The 24745-nt window shown below is 35.4% G+C and overlaps 1 protein-coding gene across 2 annotated transcripts in view; it reads right to left on the bottom strand.

The window, feature by feature from the left end:
* The window catches only part of PDS5A (PDS5 cohesin associated factor A), an 85223-nt gene that overhangs the window by 37802 nt on the left and 22676 nt on the right, over positions 1-24745 (bottom strand). For both annotated transcript variants that reach the window (XM_026846853.1, XM_026846854.1), the window contains exons 2-10: positions 12633-12836; positions 12174-12260; positions 11276-11373; positions 10657-10783; positions 6740-6820; positions 5146-5286; positions 3979-4094; positions 3093-3187; positions 2082-2227 (exon numbers count right to left, since the gene is read on the bottom strand). In XM_026846853.1, coding sequence (XP_026702654.1) covers positions 2082-2227; positions 3093-3187; positions 3979-4094; positions 5146-5286; positions 6740-6820; positions 10657-10783; positions 11276-11373; positions 12174-12260; positions 12633-12836 — 1095 coding nt within the window. The remainder of the gene's footprint in view (positions 1-2081; positions 2228-3092; positions 3188-3978; positions 4095-5145; positions 5287-6739; positions 6821-10656; positions 10784-11275; positions 11374-12173; positions 12261-12632; positions 12837-24745) is intronic.

The following is a 24745-nucleotide window of genomic DNA, read 5'->3' on the forward strand; positions in this document are numbered from 1 at the left end:
GCTAGAATGACACAGGTTAGAGAAAGGATGCTCCTATCAAAAAGGAACAACAACAAAAAAATCAACATGGCTACACAGCACAGTGAAGTCTGCTATTAAAACAGCACCCTCCAAAGAGAATGGAGTCACATCTGAAAGAGTGTAAACAGGAAAAAGTATAAGCTCTGGCAAGTTGAATGTAAATCCTTAATGAAGCATGGCAAAAGTTTCAGAACCAAATTATTTAAAAAGCATACTAATTAAACATCTTCACCAAAGTCTCCAGAAGCAGGAAGCCTTACAGGCCATTTTGTAGGGCTTAGACAAAACCAAGATTTATTCCAGGAGAGAGGTCCTGAAGATGTTTCTTCAATGTCATCAGGAGACATTTTAAAACAAATTTATAAAATTATCAGTAACAGAATCATTAAGACCAAGTGGTATCCCATCCAAGACTTCTACAGGAATTTAGAAATGATACATCAAATATGAACTATTCTTTTATTGTAATCTGTCAATGAAAGATTGAACACACCAAATGTGAAAGAAACTAAATGCTCCCAAGAGGAAAAGAGTGCCACTCAGCAGAACATGAGATTTTGAATGGGCAAGCAGGCTGAAACAAAACAGTAACAACAAGAGTAGACACCACTGACAAATGAAGCTATGGGAATGCATCATTACGTGTTACATAATGGGAAGTTTCATCTAAGAAAAAATAAATTTTAGCAGACCCACAAGGGGGGGTGGAACTAGATGATCTTTAGGGTCCTTTCCAACCCAAACCATTCTACAACTAAGTATATCAGTGAAATGCATTAGGATCCCAAAAAAACTTCCAAAGTCTCACACCAGAGGATCTTAAAACAAAAATATTGCTGTGCATTAATTATTAACTACAACATACAGGACAATAGGTGGAAATAAATTATTGGTTTTCACAATTAAGGGAACAAATGTAACCTATTGATAGAGTCAGAAGGGAATCTGTGACATTTATCATATGAAAAATTACTAGAAAATTAACTGAACAGTATGTATAAAATTTACTGAGATACTCAAATCTAACATTATAATGAAGAACTGCAGAAAAGTGTCATGCTACTTAATTGTTACAATACAAAATGTAAGAAATTCAGATTAAGGCCACGTTTTCCTACCTGCATTACCTCTGCATGTGTATTATTAGGCAATGTATCACCTAAAATTATTCAGGAGATATTCTGAAGTCAACATGGATGTTTTTTAAAACTGTCAGCTCAGTGCTCAGAAGTAGTGTAAAAAGCAGAATGTCAAATAGTAAGAAAAAAAAATTATCATAAAGTATGTACAGAACACAGTGGATGCCTTGAATGCCATGGCTAAATCCGGTCATCTTGTTTCCAAGAGGATACAGAACAACCAGGCAAGAATGATCAGAAGCATGAAATAATCAATTTGTGTAGAAGTTAATGAGGTGATTCTTTACCTTGGAAAGCAAAGGAGTAGAGAAGATACGATATACATATTTATTAAATCATAAGTGGGTCAAAGAATATTTATTATTTTACATAATGCAAGAACTACGAGATACTCAGTGAAATTACCAGACAAGTTTAAAGCAAAGTTACTTTTTTCCACCCATGCATTAAACTTGAATTTACTGATGCAGGTGCCATGGATGCTTATAAAGTACAAATAAGTTCAAGAAAGAACCTGATAAATTCATGGAATAAAGTTCCATTGGAAGCTACGATGAACACAATCAAGCAGATTTAAGAAATCCTTAAATCACGAATTGCTAAAAAGCCAAAATTGACTGCTGTGAGAATTACAGTGAACTATGGAGACCTTTGGCCTAAACATATGTGGCAATTCTTATGTTCTTACTAATGATTGTTTTCCTCACAAGTCAATGATCTTATTTGCTTGACAACACTTTACTGGTGCCTCCATAATATGGAATCTTCACTAAGATCTTCTGGTAAGACTTTTTTTCCCCCCCACAGCATTATAATAGCCAACTAATTTTCTCTGGTTTTGTGGGTTTTAGTTTTTTGGTTTTACACTCACCAAAATATATCAGAAGCAGATACTGCCAGAAATAGAATATTAACACTTACCCGTTTGTCTAGTGTTCTTTCCCTTACAAAGCCAAGCAGCTGGTCATTGACTAGAGAAAGATCTCTCTTGCCCGCAGTAATAATGGTAACAATAACATCATGTCGAATGGCTTCTTCTGGGTCATGTGATCTAACCTTCAAATATTCTGTCACAACCAGAAACAATGAAAAGCTTGGCTTTTTTATCTAGATATGATATATCCCAATGTATTAACAATGTTAAAACAATTAAATGACAGTCACATATCCCAACCATATAATCTATTAAACATATAACTGCCTACAGGAAACATCTGTTCCAGCATTTTCTGTGTTAGATATATAACAATTATATAACTGTAAACATCCGAGGAACATAAAAGTGAATAGCTTTTACAATAACCTCTTTGCAACAAGCAATGAAGTGATCAGAATGTATTGAAAATAAAGGGGGATGGGGGAGTAAGAAGAAATAAAGAGAGCAGAGCCTCATTCCCAAAGAGCTAAGAAGGTAAATAATAAATGAAAAATACTGACAATTGCTGTAGGCTAGCTTGCATCAAAACACCACAGTATTTTCAGTTAAGCCTGAAATTCTGCTCATAGTTAAAATGATGCTGAAGTGAAAGAAGAAACTTCATAATTTAGATCAGCACAATGGCATTTTCTAAACTCAGTAGAATAGAGTACTGGGGAACACACTGACTGTTTCTGAAAATAAATCAAGACGTTGCACAAATACTTGCTTTGACTTGCCAGAAGTTTTATTAGAATCTGAAAATACTTTAAAACTCACTCTGCAATGAATAGCTTCTTAAAGACTCACTCTGACAAAGCCCGCATAATGTCACGTACTCCTCTCTTTCTAATAACTAGCACTTGTCTTCATCAGAAAGTAATTACTCGGTAGTTCATCTAGCATCAAGCACTGGACCTGATACATTTTAGAACTATACAGTTATGTAAAGAAATAATTCCATTCTTCCTTGCTCATTTCTTAAATTATTCTAAACCCCAGAATGAGCATCTCACCAGTGAGGTCTTTTGCTAAGTCTGGATGGTTCATTAAACAATGACTGGCAAATTTCACACTCTCTAATCTCACTGGGACGTGGATATCATTGAACCTAGAGGGATAGAAGATGATGAATGTTAATTTTTAATTAGCTTTGCAAATCAAGATTATTATCTATGTAGTAACATGTGTTGATAGTATGTTCCATTAACTATTAGAACACTTTTATATGGCAAAATAATACAATAGAAATGTTTTGAATTTATCTCCATAATGTACCTCATACAAGTTTTAATATTATTTCTTGTGAAATAAAGTCAGGACTAAAATTGAAGGATGAATACATTATATGTGGATGAAATGTTCATCCAATGGATTTTGTCCATTGACTTTTGAACATAGTTCTCCATACACTGTCAGCTCTGTGTGTGCATGTGTATATATAGATACACACACACAGAAAATCATAAAAATATAAATCGCCATATAACATGTATCATTTGAAATAATTCACTTCGTTAAAAATGATAAATCTCTGTATTTACTTGAAAGGAACTATCTCTTCACCCAAAAAGGTAAATGCCAAATAAAACCGATATAGTTGCAGATATAGCTGAACAGTATGAAATTTCAGTCAATGCTGGTACATCTATTGTGTAATTACTGCTATGTACACAATGTACTATCTAACCTATATTCCCACAGCTGACAGCAGTATAGCAGCAGTTCTTCAGGCTTCTTTGTTCTAAAGTAAAACTGTATGCAGTTCTCTGCTTCAAAGATTTAACAAAATTTGTTCAAATACAGTTACATCCTCTAAAAACACAATGAAAAATGCAATACTATCAGAAAATTCAGAGCAGAAAGAATAGAAATTCAGAATTCTATCCCCGTTTCTCTTACCGCCCAAGAAAGCACTGCCAAAGAGGACGATTTTGTGTGGCCAGATCAGAATCTTTGGAGCCAAAGAGTTTAGCCAGAAGTCGAACAACAGCCAAACGCTCTTCTCCATCATTGCTCTAAAAATCAACACACAAAAAAGGAACTGTAAATCATTATTTGTTCTATCTTACTAATTTCTGGCTTCCTTTTCCTTCTGCTTTTATAAATTAGGTTAAAAAGTGACTTTGAGATTTCTGATAATCTTCAGTCTCCCTAATTAGATTAGATGAATATGAGTAAAAATATATGAATACCTATTAAGTTAACATATTACAGCCATCGAATAGATGGGTTAAGACAGATGGCTGTGCTTTGAAAATTCCTTCTCTTTCAGGAATAAACACCCATGCACAGTAGTTTGGGTAACATATATCCCTAACAATTTTAACAATGAATGATCTTATCTTTGTTTTAAAACATACTTTAAGACTATTCTATGTGTGTGGAAAAGATACCAATTAAGGTGTTATAAATAGATGTGCACTAATAAAAGATGTATGTAATTTCACCACATACCTATTTCTTGGTTACTTTTGTTTGTTGCCACCATACCTTATATGTGCATGCACTCACACGCAATTACTTCTCCTGTCCACTTACAATCTTACGAAAGACAAATAGCTTTTTAATTAAAAAAACCCAACCCCCCAAGTCAGAAAAAAACAACAATTTCCAGTGATTCAAAAGTCAGCTGACTTATTCGCTGTTTAAGACAAACCTGAGAAAATATTTGGAAATGTTTCCTTTATTATTAAAATGTTATTCACAAAAAAAAAATTCTTCAAATCAACACCGAAGCTGACAACACTTGCATTTCACGAGATAGGCCAATCACAACCTAAGTACTTTATATGTTGTTTCAGCTGAAATCCAAACATTACATACATATAACTTTTGCATTAGATCATATGAATGTATCATTTTAATGATTATGTGGTTTGTGTGCATAATACATGTTTGCAAGCACCAAAAGCACACAGTTGCATACAACTTTTCAGTATCCTTCCTTTAATATTACGTTTATTTTAAAGTGATAAATATAAAACTTTTAATAAGTGCTCTGCTGGAGGGATAAATCTACAGCTCTGCCCTCTTTTATTACTTGTCCAAATCTACATTGTAACCTACCTTCAGCTTGAATTCAAGCTGTGGCATGACAGACAGCAGTAAGTGAGGATCTATGGCAAAAAGCTCTTGTATCAAATCAAACACATGTTCAGATAAGTCACTTACTGAAGACTTCCCCAGTACCAGAACCTGGTTAAAAAACTAGAATATAAACAATATTATTGAGCAGATTTTCGTTCATTAATGCAAACACTGTTTTTAAAAAATTGTTTTAATGTAGTATCATTCATACCTTATTTTTAATGGAAAGTACTCAATGTACATTTTTTCATTACACTGAAGCATTTCACGCTTAAAATTTTGGCTCAAGCAAATTACAAACAAACATCCTTCATAGTTCAGTTCTACTACTTCCATCAGGATTGACTAATTAATGGTAATTTGGTAATTTAAAATATCAGTAACCATCTCCCCAGCAAAATTAACAGGTAATAATAGAATTATTAAAATGCATATTCATCCAACAGGTTGAAGAAAAAAATCTAGTATCTTATTTTTAAACCAATCCGAATTGAAGATCATCAAATGCTGAAAAAGAAGCTTCTCTACTTTCAATCCATTTTAAAGACTTTATAATATGTCTTGTGATATTAGATGGTAAGGTACCACAGTTGCTAGTGATCTAATTTAGATGGTAATATACCACAGTTGCTAGTGATCTAATAGAAAAAACAAAGGAGCCTAAAATACGAATGCTTTCTTCTGGACTTCTTAGATTTTAATATACTTGATATACTTCTTATTAGATATTGTGGGTTAATATTAGTATTATTTGAGCAGAGCAAATGCTACAAAGCTATTACACACTTGAATAAGAAAGAGAATAACAGTAATATTAAATCAACTCAAAGGTCACTCTATGCACTATCCTGTTTCCAGCTATGATTAATTACAAAAGCTTAAAGAAACAGGGGAATTGGAAAGTGGTACTTGTTGGTGAGACCCCTTGAGCTTTTAAATACTTACTGATTAATCTTTTATGAATTTGCCTAATTCCCTTTAAACTACTCTGACTTTAAAGAATTCTATTGGTTTCAGCACCAAGGCAAGGCCAGACTACAACCCCCACAAGACTGTAGTAACTTTTTTTAATAGGTAGTTTATACAACATTGACATTCAACAAAAGGAATTATAGTAGAAGGAAACCTTGTAAAAAACTCAATTATTTTACTCTTTATGACTAGAAGAAGTTTAGGATGAAAAAAAAAAGTCTAGTAAAGAGCTGGTAGTTTCAAATGCTTCATCCTAAAGATTGGTATGAAATGAAGCTGTCTGGTTGCTGGATGTATGAAGTACTAACAATTCTTTTTGTTGCAACATGATTTTTTGGTGGTCACCTATTTTCACAGCCTAGATTTAAGCTTAACTTTAGTCTGAGATAAGTAAAAATTAATTTCCTCTTCTTTGAAATGCCTCATATACTATAACCACCAAGCTAATAATATCCTATTTGGAAAATGGCATTCTTGTAGCTGCATTACAAAATGTGACTTTTATAAACAATATTTTTAAATAAACAAACAAATCTCCAATAAATCAACAGAGTTAACAAGAACACTTGTTACTCGTAGGTAACATGGATGGATTACATACATTGGCAATACACGGTTCAATGGTCTGGACGGTCCTTTTCAACAGGACTTTTGCAAGATCAAATGCTTGTTTATTAAGGTTCTGAAATAAAGGAAAAACAATAAAATTTTAAAGAGACAAACTATTTCAGGTGACTTGACTTTTCTCTCCCAACCTTAAAAGACCATGACATTAGAAAGGTATGTTTTACCGCCAATCTATTTGTTTTCAAGGCTATCTAAGTTCAATTATGCTAACTCCACAACTACAGACTTCAAAAAAATCTTAGAACTATTTTTTCACATACTTAAAAGAAATCTAACCCAAACCCATTACTTCTGTACATTCTTCTAAGACTTTATAACTCCAGTTGTTACCTTTAGCATTGCATTCAGATTTATGGTTTTCACATGCAATCACATTAAAAATTTTGAAGAGGCATTACCACACCTCCATACTTTTGTAACTAAAGTGCACTAAAATTTGCCACTGAAAAACTTAGTATTTAAATGTTTTGTTTCCCCCCTCACACACTCATTAAAAGCACACCCTGAAGCAAAGTTCAGCCTTGTCTAGAGGGTAAAACTGTGCACTAACTTCTCCATGGACTGCACTGTATGCTCTGAGATAGCCCACAGAAAGCACCTACGCTTGGGCAGAGTTAACTGCAAACTTTCCAACTAAACGTTTGATCGCAATATAACAAATGTGAACATTGTTTTTATTACTCTTGAGCAAGATAAAGAATGTAACTGCCCATCTGAAAAATGTGATTGTCAATCTGCACAAAATCCAGTATGAAGTATCTCATTTCACCTAGGGATTAATGCAGTTTGGATGGGGGGGGTGGGGGAAGTAAAATAGGAAGGTGGATTAGCTGATTGTCCTGAAAATTACAAATGACTACAGACAAAATACAGGTAAAGCCTAAGGATGACTGATTCTCAGAAAGATGGTATTTGGCAAGTCTGCATTAAGAATGACTCCTTCATGTTCTTTTAGCTAATGAGATGACAAACTGAAAGACAGCTCATCAACAGATAGTAAAGAGAAACAAATAGCCAAAGGCTCAAACAAATATCTCCTCAATCACCATAGCACTAAACTGATGTCTCATTATAGGAGACAGACAGATATGTATAAACTCTTCTCAAATTCAAAACAAAAAAGTTTCTCTCCAAATCAGGCCATGATTAAAATCTTATGGTCAAGAATGTCTGTATTAAACCAAAAGGACTGCCAACTTCATAGAGCAAATTTATTTTATTTGGATCTTCAATACAGCTTCAAATATTTCTTGCAATTAAGTTGTGTTGGGCTTTTTCCCCTAGACAGACTCGCTAGAGGGAAAAAAAAAAAAAAGCGCACAAAACCAAAAACCAAACCAATAATCCAAACACAAAAAAACCCACCCCCCTAAAGAATCAAACACTGAAACAGCCTAGAAAAGATGTATCTTAATAAACAACTAATAATATTAATAAATAAGCAAATAATCAATCTGTTAGGAGAAAAAAAAAAAGCTTTGAAGGTCTGGATTGGCCATGCTGTAGAAGATGCAGAAGAAAACTCTTTTAAATACATGAAATACATGTTTTTAAGGACTAACCTTGATAGGAAGAGTGTGAAGAAAAATATTCACTAAATAGCACTGGTTTTAAAGTTAATAAAAAGAACTACAGCTTGATGCCATAGGTAGTCTGACCAAAATGTGTCATACCATACTGCTATTGAAAACCTGGATTTACTAGAGGAAAGCCACATTAGCACACACAGAGAGAACAATGTACAGTAAAGTCACTTTACTGTTAATGGAGGTACAAATGAATATAATTTAGATACTGAGGTAGACTCTACTTCATCTCTAGATACTGGTATATTTATCTTTTTTTATTGCAGTACTTACATAATGTAAGAGAGTTTTTTTTAAAAAAAAAAAAAACACACCAAAAAAACAAACAAACCCAAACTACAAAACCCAAAAAAGGAATAGAATACATTATCCAAAACACATATTTCAGCTCCTTTACAAAGATGAAGTTCCATTAAGTGTAAGAGTCTAGCCACACTAATACTTTATGTCATAACAGAGAATGACTAGTATTCAAATGCTTTGCATGGACATAAAAGTATTGTTATTAGATGTTCTCTTCAAGAAAATAAATTGTGCTTTTCAAGCTATGGTGCTTCTGATTTACATACCTAAGGACAAACAATTAATATAATCACAGAACGAACAAGTACGATACTGAGCACTGACTGCGGCGTATTATTTGCTCAGTCATGATGGCCAAGAGACAATAAGGACTGGCCACCAGTCCTCTAACAGATACTAAATATGCAGTACAACCCAACATTTACCCCAAGTTTACCTTCTTTAACAGCCTTGCTTAAGAATTTCCTTCATTAGGTAAAATTACGTGATTAAGCTAACATTAATGTTAAAGGATAATATTAACTTTTACTTCGTCTACACCAAATAGTCACAACACACTGACCTGTTGTACAAGGTTTACCAGGTCTTTACGTCCTCAGAACAATCTCTGCCCACCACTGTTAATAGCATCACCCAGTACCTGACATACACATCTCCATTCCTATTTCCACTCCTGATCAATACTGCCTATAATTGATTAGAAACAATTTTAAAAGAACAACATATTTTCAAAGGAACTATTTTTCTATTGTTATGATTAAGAGGCCTCCCTTCCTGTTAGCAGTTTTAATAAGACATCACTCAGCTGCTGTGAATAAACATGAGTTGATAGAACGGTATTCCCATCTCATGGTAATGACAGAAGGAATGCAAACTGACCTCAGACAACAGATACTTTTATATCCCCATTGCTGAGATTTCACAGGTAAATGACAATGGCCAAGGCTTAATCACTCCTGTGTTATACATTTCCATGAATTCTTCCTCTTTAGGTAGCTAAAGGAATAATCCCTGCTTTTATGTGCAAATTTAACTTTAATTCTGTAGTCATGGATGTAGCTGCCTTAATTTTGCCATTATTTTAAATTAATAAAAACACATACTTGGTAATTAGAGTACAGTTCATTTACTGAAGCTTGTAACTGAAACTTACTGATCTCCAATTTTCAGTAAGAAGCACAAGCGTTTTAGCGAGGGAATTTTCTTGGTCAATGGAAGGCAACAGCAGTCTGCATCTCACTTTCTGTGATTTCATGACTGAGTTGTGTTTACTCTCCTTTCAACTTTAATTGGCCATTATGGTAAAGGTACTAACTACTTCAAAAGCTCAATTGCAGACCAGGCGTGGGTATGGGTGTGTGTGTGTGTGTGGGTATGCGTCATTTATAAGTGAGTAAAGGGATGCTGAACTCTGCAAAGGGCAGAATGAGTATGGAACTCATAAAAAAATATGGAGCAAGTACTACACTTCAGGTAATAATTAGGTTTCAGTACAAGAAAAGTTTAAGGGGGAAGGACACTGGGGGAAAATAAAAACAGAACTAGGGAGGTAGAGGGGATTCTCACTGGCAAGCTGAAGTAAGCAAGTCCCCACAGAAGTCTTTGGAAAATATTTTATTTTCCCCTTTCCTTTTCTTTTAAATAAAAAAAATACTTAATGTCTATTCAATTAAAAAAATCCCAACAAACCCAAAAACCAAACCAACCAACAAATCGTAATATATGTTTTCCTATTACACCTGCTTGAAAATACTTTATTTCTGTTTCAGAAGAGTTCCTGAGGTGACAAGTAGGCAGAAGCTCTTGATACTGAATAATCTAGACATAGTTAATGAGCAGCAGCAAATAATTCCCAAAGGAAATTTTCAATCTTCTGTTATGAGGCTGGGGGGAAAAAAAAGCAGTCATAATGGCTAAAATGTGTGGAGAAATAAACAAGCAAAAGGCAATGAAAATTAATGTTATAATGGTGTACCATACTATAATATTTTACTTTGCAGACCTTGTGTGCAGGAATGAGGTTAATCAAAATCGAGTCCAGCAGCTCCTGAGTTACTCCATCGCCTTCCATGATGATAGAACTCATCAAATCCAGCATATGCATTTGTACCTTCTGGTTGTGGCTATTACTAAGATGATAAAGAATAATATCAATACTAATATTTGTCAGGGTCTGACAATTTAACACTACTGTTAAGAAACAATGTCTCTAACACTGTACATCTTGCCCTCACTTACATTCTCGACATCTCAAAACTCAAAACTATTTTATGCCCCTTTCCTCTCTTACAGAAAGCTTAAAAAAACCTAGAACACCCTAGCTCTGTTTTAAGAAGTGAAACAAAACAAAAAGGAATAAAATAATAACCATGGAAATACAAATGTAGATAAATGAGTAAGAATGAAGTATACTGTTGCAATGTGGACAAGAATTTTTAACACTTCTAGGCACACCCACCCCTCCATAGTGTCAGTAATTTGCACTCATTTGTTTTCCCTGTATCTCCTCGTTCAAAGAAATAAAGACTTGTTCTATTCAGACATACTTATTTGTAACTATGCAAGGATTCAGTCTACCCCCAAAACTGATATTTTGATTATTCTGAAGCAACTCAACTTACTTGATAACTGAAAAAAGAGTCCTAAAAAGCTGAATAAAAATTTCATTGCAATCTTCCAACTCAAAGCAGATGTTGTAAGATTTAACCCAAGCTAAATTCTAAAACAAAAATAGGATATTCAGGGTATTAAAACTTCACATTAAGTCACATAAATACAATCATGTTAGTTAATTTTTTTTCTACTTAAGAAAAAATATTATACAATCAATTTTAAACCCTTTGGGGAAAGAGACTGGATATTTGCCTATAAAGAGCTCTTAACACAAAGGGGCTTTGCAATATACATACAGAAAAAACCTAAATATAGAATAATCTGATCAATATGATTTTTTATGTATAAAAGCAGATTGACAGAAATTGTTAATATAAGTCCACGTTTCTAGATATTTTTCTTCATGCTATGAAACAATACTTTTAAACATCAATAAAAGGTTTACAAACAAGTTAGTTTCTAAATGCACACTGATAAAAACCCCACACTTCTTATTAAGAGTAGGTTTTTCTAATGTTTTTAAGCCAAAATCTTATATCCCTTCTCCCATCATCAATATAAGCAGATTTGCATTTTAATCAGCATTTGAAATTCTCTCTTGATGAGGTAATATAACCTTAAAGTTGCAGGATACAAAAAACAATGTACAGAATTGTAAGATAAAAGCTAAATATTACTAAATACCAATTGTTTTAACATGTCCTCAACTATAGGCTTCAGGAACTTATTAAATGCAAACAGAATTCTAACTATGAACAGAAGCAGTTCATGGAACATTAATAAATCTGGTGTGATAGAATAAGAGAAATTTGCTAGACATACTGGCACATCTGGAGAAAGTCTGATTACACTTCTTAGGCTTACAGAGCAAATACCATCTACTGAAAATTACAATTATTGCGTTACCTCTAACAAGTAAAAGTATCTGTTAAACTGAGGGCTCTTCGTGTCCTCCAAGCCTTTTAATTGTCTTGTAATAAACAAGAATATGTCCTGTCAAAAAAACAATAAAGTGTTTACAAGCTTCATTCAGCAGAGAATAAAAATACAACCCTTTAGTAGTGACATCTACTCACATTTACAAACTCATGACATGAGAACATTAAATTGTCTTTTTTCAGCACTGACTGAAAGCTATCACCAACACAGATACTGGTTAGCTAGTGTTTCTTTACACATCTCTGGCCCTTAAAGTACTACACTTACTCACAGGACTAAAGCAACATCTCTTCAATAAAACTGACATCAGTATAAATGCAAGTAAAAATTTTTTTCATGTTTTTTTTTTGGTTGGTTGGTTTTGTGTTTGGTTTGGGTTTTTTTTTCTGGGGGGATGAAAGCCTTTATTTTATAAAGCAATTTTACCTTAAGTTTGTCATGAGAAGTATATGGAGCTTCAGGAGCATAGATACGAAAGATATCAGCCAAGCAACATGCTACTAGGAGGCGCACATCTTTATTGGGATTCCTGAGGAAGAATTCAGATGCAAGGTGCAAGGCTAATGGGAGATACTGCTGCTTCTCATCCTCCGAGTCCTGGTCCATATCCATGAAGGTTTTTACCACCATCTGAAAAACACAGGGAAAAAAACCCATTTGAGTGCTTTCTGCTTTTATCCCTAATTACTCAACAATACTTTCTCTAAAAGGATGCAGTGCTATCAATACATGTTGCACTGCATAATCACAGCACTTTAACTTTTTTGTTAGGACAAGTGAAACTGTCCTAACAAAAACTCAGAAAAAGTGTTAATTTGATACTTAAAGGCTTATTGTACTTGGTATTTTAAATTAAGACATTGAAAAATGCTTTCCAGCTCTGCTTATTTTGCCACTCTTAACCTGAGGTTAACAAGGTTGGAGATGGCAGCATCTCTTCATCAAAGCAGTCCTAGACTACTTCAGTATAGACAGTACAAAGGGATGCAAGCCATCTGGCCTAACATATAGGCTACAGTATAATGCAGTTTCTTTAAGAGCTATGCCAAGACTTGGGAGGAACCTAAGAGGCCAGTCTTAAACTCTGCCTATATCAAGACAAAAGAGCTCAAGAACTACTTTACACATGCACAATCCTTTCATCTCATTTAAATAAACTAGATACCAGGTAAGAATTTAATCCCTCATATGTGCAACACTGCAAATGTAGTCTTTCTGCACACTCAAAACTGCATCTATAGCCTTATCTATATAATGAAAAAAAATCAACTACATGGGTTACCTTGTTTCTTCTAGCACAGCTAAGAACTACTAATTCCTATGAAATGCCACCAAAATTGTTAATTATTATACAACCCCAGTTAATTGAAACATCTCAACATAATGATTTGGCAAAACTGAAAGTGAAAATTTAGTGTGAAGAAATAAAGAGTTTCAGGTTTAACTTCTGGAATAGGGTTTGCTAAAGGATGAGGATGACTTCTAGGATGTCAGCATCAAATTGGGAGATGTGCCACAGATTCTTATTATGACCTTAGACAAATCAGTCTTTATGTGCCATTCTTCTATGTCACTTGAGCATCCTTAAAGAGTTAGAATTGTGAAAAACAGCCATATTTCATACCAGTAGGATTTAGTATACCCATTACATACACACTACACACATTAAAGAGATATAAGAGAAAACACAGAATGATAAATCTTGACGGGTCAAATTTGCCTCTAGAATATTAGCAGTGACACACAAGAGGAGATTGAGCTCACACAGATAATAAACATATATCTTACTCTCACCTCAATTCTTTTGTTATTGTGTCATTCAGATAATACTAAAATTGTTCCTGTTATTAAGCATGCCTCCGCTTCCAACACGAAAACACTGTCTTTCAGCTTCACCTCCTCCCTGAGTTTTGGAACCCAGTTTTAAACTCAGTAGCTCTTACAAATTAAAATAAAATGTTTGACAGCAACCTTCACTATAGTACGTTAAAACTCCTCCTCAATTTCTATAAATGTTTAAGTACATTCTGTTGTGAAGCAACTTATAGGAAAAAAAAATCAAGAAAGAAGCAGAAAGAAAAAACAAATAAACAGAATAAAGGAGAACTTTACAGCCACAGCCCATAAAAATCCAAATTCTACTTGCATTGGCCTGTTTCCCTGAAACTATTTATTTATAATCTCTATTTTGAAGCACTAGGTGAAAGGACAAAACCATCCTTCTATTGACAGCACAGGTCTGTCTGTTAAGAGTGTCACACATCACCTGTCATTCTAAACCTACCAGATTCTTTTAAAAAAAACTCCAAACCAAAACAAACACCAAAAACCTACCATCACAACACCAATCCAAACCCCAATGTGATGCAAAACAAAAAAAAAAAACATAGCACACTCTACCTCTGGGGGTGACAGTACAAGGAATAATGGCCTTACTTGCAGCATGAGATCCAGGTAACTATTACTTTTAAGAACAGGGTAGGAAGGACTAAAAGATTTGTGAATCCTACCCTGCAGACTGATGGTAAACAGTACCTGTACTGTATAAATATATAAAGTTCCTTCCACTTGTTTTACTAGTTTTATAGATAAACCATATAATCACAGATTGGTTTGGGTTGGAAGGGACCTTAAAGACCATCTAGTTCCAGCCCTCCTGCCATGGGCAGGGACACCTTCCACTACACCAGGTTGCTCAAAGCCCCGTCCAACCTGGCCTTGAACACTGCCAGGGAGGGGGCAGCCACAGATTCTCTGGGCAACCTGTGCCAGTGTCTCATCACCCTCACAGTAAAGAATTTCTTCCTTGCACCTCATTTAAATCTTGCATCTCATTTAAACCATTACCCCTCGTCCTATCACTACACTCCTTGATAAAGAGTCCCTCCCCGTCTTCCCTGTAGGTCCCCTTTAAGTACTGGAAGGCTGCCATAAGGTCCTTCCAGAGCCTTCTCTTCTCCAGGCTGAACAACCCCAACTCTCTCAGCCTGTTCTCATCAGGGAGGTGCTCCAGACTCCTAATCGTCTTTGTGGCCTCCTCTGGACCTGCTCAAGCAGGTCCATGTCCTTATGCTGGGATCCCCAGAGCTGGACACTGTGCTCTCGGTGAGGTCTCACAAGAGTGGAGGGGGAGAATCACTTCCCTCCACCCGTTGGCTACACTTCTCTTGATGCAGCCCAGGATACAGTTGGCTTTCTGGGCTGTGAGCACACATTGTTTTCCATCCATTACTACTCCCAAGTCCTTCTCCACAAGGCTGCTCTCAATCCACTCATCACCCAGACTCTATTTGTGCTTGGGATTGCCTTAACCCATGTGTAGGACCTTGCTCTCGGTCTTGTTGAACTTCATGAGGTTCACACAGGTCCACCTCTCAAGCCTGTCCAGGTCCCTCTGGATGACATCCCTTCCCTCCAGCATGTCGACCACACCACACAGCTTGGTGTCACTGGTTAACTTGCTGAGGGTGCACTCAATCCCACTGTCCATGTCGCTAACAAAGATGTTCAACAGCACTGGTCCCAGTACTAACCGCTGAAGAATATCACTTGTCACCAGTATCCACTTGGACATCAAGCCGTTGACTACAACTCTTAGTGCAACCATCCAGCCAATTCCTTATCCACTGAGTGGTTCATCTGTCAAATCCACGTCTCTCCAGTTTAGAGTCAAGGATGTTGTGTGGGACAGTGTCAAAAGCTTTGCACAAGTCCAAGTAGATAATGTCAGTCAGCTGCCCTTCCCTTATCTTTGTAGCTCTTTGTAAAAGGCCACCAAACTTGTCAGGCACAATTTGCCTGCAGTGAAACCATGTTGGCTGTCAACAATCACCTCCTTATTTTCCATGTGCTCTAGCATAGTTTCCAGAAGGATCCACTCCGTAATCTTGCTGGGCACAGAGGTAAGACTGACTGGCCTGTAGTTCCCCAGGTCCTTCTTACTTCCCTTTTAAAAAATGGGAGTTATGTTATCCCTTTTCCGGTCAGCAGGAACTTCACCGGACTACCACAACTTCTCAAATATAATGGATAGTGGCTTAGCCATATAAGTGATCTTTAGATCTTTCCCATAAGCCCCATCTCCTTTCTCTTTCTGTGTATCATAAGCTTCATAACCAGAATACCCTCTCAGATTCAGTTCTCTCATCAGGTTCTTATATTCAGATGACAACATGCACAAATCTTGCATATATCCATTCTCCAATATGTCAAAACCAGACAGGGTAAGGCAGCATGGTGCTGTGAAAACTCACACAACTTTCCCATTTGGTAACAAAATGTTAGGATATTCTAGGATTAAAGTAATGAAACTAGTCTTTGGCACTGTCTTGCCTGTTTGAAAACACCAGCCTTACGGATGTTCTCTTGTATTTAGAAGGAACTGCCAGACAATACCCATAAAACCTCATTCTATTTCCCTGCAAAGCACTCTTTGATATTTCTTTTCTATTATAAAACAACACTTGGGCAGTAACTGGGTCACTGGCAAGCTGCAACTGCTATTTAACATACTGATCTATGTTTCCTTCATTGTTTCTTTATAGTCCCATATCTGCTTGTATTTGTGTGTTGTCTTTTGTTTTATAATGCAGTCTTTGGTGCATGATGTTCTGTTTATGGCATGCACAAAAAATGTACAGAATACTATCTTCATCTTTATCTAGGATCCCAGATACCAAAGTGATACAAATTATATGTATGGGCCACACAAAATATATAGTACAATGTAAGTAATATATGAACAAAATACACAGGACTATACCATGGTTGAAAGCATGATGTAAATTCTCACTAGTGGCAGGACACATATGATATTTGAGAAAAAGGGAATTAATAAAGACTTGCATTTAAGTACAATCCATAAATTTGCTGGACTGTCATCACAGTTCAACAAAATAATTCTATACATTTCTTGAATGTATGCAATTAACTATATCTAAAATCCTTCAGCCTGGGAGTAGTCTCTACAGCCAAACAACTACTGGCACTGATAAAGGTATTGCACAACAGAATTATTTCCAAATGCCTGCTAATCTACATATGAAATTAATTTTTAAAATAGAATAAAAGATAAAAAATTAAAAGGTTTTATATATATATATTAAATACAATATATGCTTGGCTCTTCACACTCACTAGAAAGCCAAAAACTAGCTCAAAATTTCACCAGTTACAGGACTGGTACTCTTGACCTCTATCTAACACAACTGAAAAATTGTCAAGCAACAGACAAGAGAGCAACGTAAGTCTTTAGAAGTACAAGACATTGTATGTTTGATTATATTATTCATAATAGAATGGCATATCTTTGAGCACAACCCATCATTTCCTAGGATACTCCTGTCTTTTTTCCCCCGCAGTTATCCAGTCTTGATTCCTCGATAACAGAAGTTACCTTCCCTCCCTCCCTGTTTATGCTGTGTCTAATGCAAAGTCTTGGCCTAGAACTATAGTTCACAAATATGTCCATAATATAAAGAAACTAAATGACAACATACTGCAAGTTATTTTCTGTGTTAAGGTCTGACAAAGAAAAGTTACTTCTAACCTCCTGGGATTGGTATTACTTGGGATAGACAGAATCAATAAAAATATTTATAAACTTAAGCATATTTATCCAGCCCTTCCCAAAGACCTTTCTTAAATTGTATTGCAGACACAGTTCCCACTCTTCGTACATTTCCTATAACTCTATTACATTTCCTGTTACAAATTATGGGCTTTCTCAAAGGCATCTATAAAAAGCAAAGCAGTATGCAAGTTGCATGATGCCTAATAAATACTGAGAACATCTTCTGAAGTACTGCTCATAATTGGTTCAAAAATATTTATACCGTTACAATTTTTTAGCCATACCACTGCAATAGCAGTATTAATTGTAACAGCTAGAAATTGATCAAAATAATCTGTTAATGAAACTTAAAACCTGAAATAAACTCTACACATACAAAAAGACTAAAGATTCAAATAATTTAAGGTTTTTAATTATTTTTAAACCCAAATTGGAAATGACTCACGTAACTAGTGACATACTTAAATGCAACCGTGAGGGAATATGAAAAAGCAAGTAACCACAAAACAAAGAAAAAAGATTCAAGGCTGTGGTTAATATTTCATTGAACCAGAGGGAAGAAAATACAATTGCAGAGAGGAGATACGAATAGCTACTGCCAGACAGATTTTAGTACAATTATTTTCTCCAAGAATCTGCATGTTAAAAAAAAAAAAAAATCTTCTTTCCTAAAGTTTTTCATATTATAGGTACTCTGTTAAAAGTAAATCACACTCAAGTTGTCATCTGATCCATCCTAACTACCTTTGTTCCAATTGTAAAAAAAAAAAAAAAAAACAAAAAACAAAAAACCAGCCCAAATCAAACAAAACCCCACTCCAATTCATCTTTATAATAAGGTTTTCATTTTAGGCCTAAAAGGAGTTTCAATTTCCCAAAGTTCTGACTCAACCATTACATCAATATTTCTCTAGTAGAATGAAGTATTATTTCAGAGTTAGGAATTAATTATTATCATGTTAAACCAGTTTTATTCCAGGAAAAAATGATCAACTCATAACAGGAACTCACTACTTTTTCAAATTACACTGCTATTGTCTAACTGAAGTCTTACTGTACAGTCAGAACAACGCTATCTAGAGCACTAATATTGACTTATATAAAACCCTATAGATTTAGTAGTTTCCACCACAGAAAATTGTTACTGTCCTCTGTACAAAAATCAGGAGACAGAACAGTGTTATTTAAACGTATTAATGTAACACCATCCATTCTTTTCCAAACAATTAAGCACTCAATTTAAACACTAACTGCTAGTAAATGTAAACAAAACACAGCTATTCACATTTACAATTAAATTCAGTCTGCATTGCTTTTGACCTAATGTATCTCCATTAAATTACCACACACTGGTACTTTAGTTACCTTGCAAAAATAAAAGGGCTAAAACTATTAGAGAAATTTTCATTATTGTCATTTTTACCACAGTACCTTGAAATTCTAATTATTAGACCAAGATTTTACTCTCCCAGGCTCTGCAAACATGTAAGTGAAATGCTCTGATTACAACACTGGAGATGGTACAGAAATGCAAATGCCCTCATTCAAACTAGTGAGAACAACAGTTAAATTAAGACTGCTAAGTCACTCTTAGCACATTACGAACATATCGAAAATTTAAAAATTGAAAGCTTTCAGGGAGGTGTTCATTTGACTGCATAAAACTACGCCCTGTGCAAGACAGCCACTCTGGGCTACCCTTTCACCCACTGGAGAGAAATGCACAGACCACGACTGAATTGAAGCACAGATGTCTATGATGACACCTACAGATGTCAGCTCAGTTTTGCCCTGGAATTCTCTGTACTGACCATGAAAACAGCTCAGTGTGACCAGATGCTTGAAATGAGGTGAGATGAACTTACTTGCAGCTTCTTCTGAGACTGTCAGCCTTTCAATCACATTGAAACATAGACCAGAGGTTGCCAAAACGTTGTTCACGGTCTACCCACACCTCATATGCAGTTTACATGCAGCCTGTTTTCAGAGACAGTAAATCAGCATGGTAGCTTGCCCTTATATGACTCAGCTGCATGTGGCTCTTGTGCAATACCTATGCCTCGGATGGGAACACTAACTTTTGCTGTGCAGATCCAGGTTTATTGACCATATAGATTTAAGTGCATGGTTTGTTGGATCAGAAATCTCAGCTACTGCTGAAATATACTGATGATTCCTGTAATATAGGGAGGAGAGGTATATAAGCAAAGAGGATAGAGTAGTCAGTGTAGATAGAGACTCAAAAAAGTACTTGCAAAGACAAAGGAGCACACAGATCTAGAAAAGCCTTGCTGCAGTTGGCAGGACAAATGTAAACCTCCAAAGATATTCACAGCATGGGGAACGTGCACAGGTTGCGTTTGTTTTACTGTTCTTACAACACCTTATTCATAGTGTTCCAAAGAAGTAACATTTAACCACTGTTGGCTTGAAAAAAACACCAAGGAAAGATACTCAGTGTTTAAAAATTAACCTTGCAATCATCAGAAGAAGAAATTTAACAATTGAGATAATTTGATACCATTTATTATTACAGGAATAACATTAGAAGTTAACTACAATATTATGATTAAATATAAAAGATATTTGGAAGTAAAACTTCCCCAAACTGATGTGAGCCCCACTGACTCTTCAAGAGCTTGGACAGCTCAGGGAGTGATGCCAAGAGAAAGCTGAAATCAAAATACACCCAAATTCTGCAATTTTCAACTCTGCCATCCAAGTGTTCTTACTTTTTTTTCCCCTCAGATGGTTTAAGCAATATTATGGGTGACACTTGCCTTTACCTATTTAGAATAAATGCTGTTCTTTGACTAAGACCAGACTGCAAAACATAGCAAAATCCACAGGCCTATGTATCTGGAAAAAAATACTCCTACATGGTGCAGATTTAGGATGAGGAGTCTTGGACGTCCCTCAGTTATGGTCCTACCTATCAGCTGGAACCACCAAACAAACATGGAAAAATGGGAATTACTGTGTGGATATAAAAACCAATAAAATACCTTAAAATATTCAAAATCAGGAGGACCAGATGATTGTTATTTCAGAATCTTTAAATACCTGACAAATGAAATTACAAACTTAGCAACACAGGTTTTGTTTGTTTTTCTTCAGAAAAAAATAAACAAAGACAAATCCCAAAACAAAACAACAAGAAACCTACACACAAACACCCAAATAAGGAGGATACCAACCGGCCAGAAATTAGCAAATATTAACAGAATAGTCAAGAGGAGATCCTGCCAACACATCCAACAGACTGACATCGACAGAATTTTATAATACAAACCTAATCTGGAAAGGCTAAATAAACACAGAAGTTAAAAAAACAACAACAACAACAAAAACCCAACAAAACAAAACAAAAACAAAAAACCCCAAACAAACAAAACAACAGGGTAACACATAAAAAGGGAATTACTTTGCTAACCCAATAAACTTCCTTTGATAAGATAATCAACTCTCTAGACAAGGAAGAACATGACAAGCAATTTGTCTGATTGTCAAGAAGAGCATCACACTGAGCAAGACGCGGTGCTCTGGGTGGGGTCTCACAGGAGTGGAGTAGAATTACTTCACCTGCTGGTCACGCTTCTCTTGATGCAGCCCAGGATAGTTGGCTTTTGGGGCTGCAAGTGCACATTATTGCCACTATTTGCTACTTGCATAAACAACTGTGGTCCAGGAAGTAGGAATGGACCATAATGACAACGGTTAGGGACTGGCAGTAGAGGACAGGATATTATATGAGAAGAACAGAAACACTAAAAATTAATCATTGCTAAATGGTCATATGCTTAGTCCTTAAAACCAAAAAACTTATGCTATTAAGAGCTTATCAGCTGGAAACAACAGGAGAGGAGAAAGATGGACATTTATTAAGCAATTATAAAGACATTATGAGCCCACAACAGGCTATGTGCATGAAAACAATGAAAATGCAATTGCAGGATATGACAGAAGAACTATTTCCAGTCAAGGAAAGGAAAAAACAGCAATACAACTCATGAAATGCTAAAAATACTAAAGTGATGTGTTTCAAATTAGTATTAGGTCTGATTAGCCTCATTGATTAAAAAAAAAAAAAAATTCAAAACGGGAAAGGTATGGAAGGTGGCTACCAAAGGAGTCTCAAAAGCCTTTTTTTGTAAAGAGACATTTACAAGGCTGTGGTTTAATCTACCAAAATAACAGCGAAAAGTCTCTCTTGTAATATGCTTTAAATACAAGAGCGCCATTTATGCACTGGAAAAAGAGTGCAAGTCGAAGTGGGTAGAAACGGGCCAACAGCATCTTCAGCGTGAGACTGGGGCTGCTTTCTGACAATGAAAGCATACACTCTGGAGTACTGTCCTCTCACAATGACATTTGCTTTGTGGCAAATAATTCCTTTTCAGGACCCACATTTATCAGAGTTGTAGCTAGACAGAAGTAGATGCACAAATTAAGCAAGGGACATATGTGAATCATAAAAACAATAAGCTGGAAAGGAGCTGATGTATTTTTGTGAAGTTTTGATGTTGTCATTAATAAAACAAAAAGTAGCACTCCCTTCCTACTCTTGGTAGTCCCTGAAAAATAAATTTTATTGCCCAATTTCCACTACAAATTATATCTTTAATCCATACTCTCTGAGAAGACACTTAACTGGTTCTGAATAAACCAGGAAAAAAAAACCAACTCAACCAATAAAAAGTTGCACAAAATATTATACAAAACATATTGTATGCTCCCTGGTGAAAAGACTATTTGCTTCCTTTTTTACACCTGCTTGCCAAGTGAAGCCAATGACCAGGGTTTCTAGATGTGACTGCAGATGTATTGTAAGAAATGTAAATCTTATGCAGGAACAGCAATGGTAGCCTGTTCCTTTGACTATACCAATACCCCTTTGACTAGGCAAACAATTTAACTGGCTATTCTTCCCCTGGGGACTAACCTACACAGGGTTTTTCTTTGGAGGTTTGCCTGACTGCCACATCACTAGCAAAGAAGTCAGACTTGTAATTTACCACTACCCTTCACACTGATGAAACAGCATAATCTGGATTATTTTACTTACCTCGAGCAACTCAGACCATTTTCCAGGAGCTCAGATGTTAAATTAATCTGACATATAAAAAAGCAGAAAGGCTGACTACTACTTGTAATAAAAACAGTATAGTGAGCAGTTGATGAATTATTTGAAGTAACTTTCTTGATACACACATTTTTAAATAACTACATAACGATATAAATTCACATGGCATACTGCATTGTAATCAAAACAGGACAAGTATTGTTACCAACTTGGGAGAAAGGTTGTATGATTACCCACATGTTGTATGTCCAGTGCTGCTGTAAATCTAGAAGATTCCTCAAGTAACACAAATGCAACAACATAAGGGGGGAAAAGTCAAATGAAGTAAAAAAAAAAATCAGATGCCTTATGCCAAATTGTCTTTCACAGCACAAATCAGAATATATGGTGGAATATTTTGCCCTACAAAATCAGTCATGTATCGTTGACATCTTGATTACCGTAACTTGCATGACTGCTGCAAGGGAAGTCTGCAAAAAAGTATGCTTCCCAAGATTATATCAGCACAAAAGGAAGTAAAACTGTGTCCTTCTTGCCCAGCAGAAGATAGTCCTAATATTGTTATCATTACATTTGATAAATCTTGTACTCTTTGGCCATGAACAAGCCCATGGAAAAAAATCAGATTCACAATGCATGAAGGAAATACTACATGCCCTTCCTTATCACTACAACTTTCACAAAATATAACATCTTGCTCAGAACTGAGTATTTTAGACAGTATCACTTTACTGTAGTAAAGCTTGGAAGATTCAAAACCATTTTCATATAACGTCAATTCCGTTACTACTATACATAATAGCAAGGTGCTTTTTACCTCCAAGCCAAATGATACTTTAAAGCAATGTCTATTTCTTTTGTCTTTAAGCAGGTACCGCTATGCTTCATGTAAAAACACCCTGCAAGTTCATTTATATCCACTGTTGTAACAATATGAGATCTTTTTCATTTCTCCTCTCTTTTGAAATGGGAACTATTTTAAGCTGTTAAACGTTTCAAAAGGCAGCAGCCCTTATTCTATCTGGAATAAATTCAACCAATTCCCATATCGGTGCTTCAAATGTTGTAGGGGATGTGCTGCCCCCTCCCCAGCTCTCCAGGCATGGCACTGAGAGGAAAGTGGGCAGGTAGTGCAGGAGGAGTGTGAGTGATACAGGTGGGAGTGAGTTGGCAGCCCTCTTGGAGGAGAGTGATGGGGAACAGATCTTTTGGAAACCAGCCTTTATTAATTTTGCTGCTTATGATAAAATCATTTCATATAGCAGCAGTAAAGTAAACAACTAAAAGCACAAAACCTCTTTAATACTCTCTTAACCCACAGACTCTGCATGGTATTTGAAAATATTACTAATTTTTCAGCTTAAAGTGGTGGTTTTTAACAACTAAAACTGATGCCTGCATTTCTTGATCATCTTGATGAAAATTGCTTATGCAATACGCTATCACAGAAAGGGTAAATCAGAAGTTAAAAACACCCCCACCCCCCCAACCACTCAAAAGTAGCTAGAAATCTCAACAGGTGATCACTAAATTCTTTAATTAATGTTTTCTATAGTATTTTTCTTACCTAACTTGTTTTTTCTGTTTATTTTGGGTTCTTAGAATTATGATGATGGTACAAATGCTGAAGCAAAACATGAAGTGAAAGTAGAGTTGAACTTAGGAAGTGCTGAATATTAAGAAAATTTCAGTATGAGTTTTATAATGATGCCATAGTGTGAATGTGAAAAGAAGTTTGTTAAAATAAGTTGTTCCTTGAAAAAAAAGAACCTGATTTACTTTACTTTACTTGTGTAACCAATTTAATGAAAGGAAAATGCTGTTGGATATTTACCCTTAAAATTTGTACTCTACTTTCAGAGAGATAGAGTAGTCAAAGCAGGG

The sequence above is a fragment of the Athene cunicularia genome (assembly GCF_003259725.1).
Source record: "Athene cunicularia isolate RWA chromosome 4 unlocalized genomic scaffold, athCun1 chr4_part1, whole genome shotgun sequence".
NCBI classification, from domain to species: Eukaryota; Metazoa; Chordata; class Aves; order Strigiformes; family Strigidae; genus Athene; species Athene cunicularia.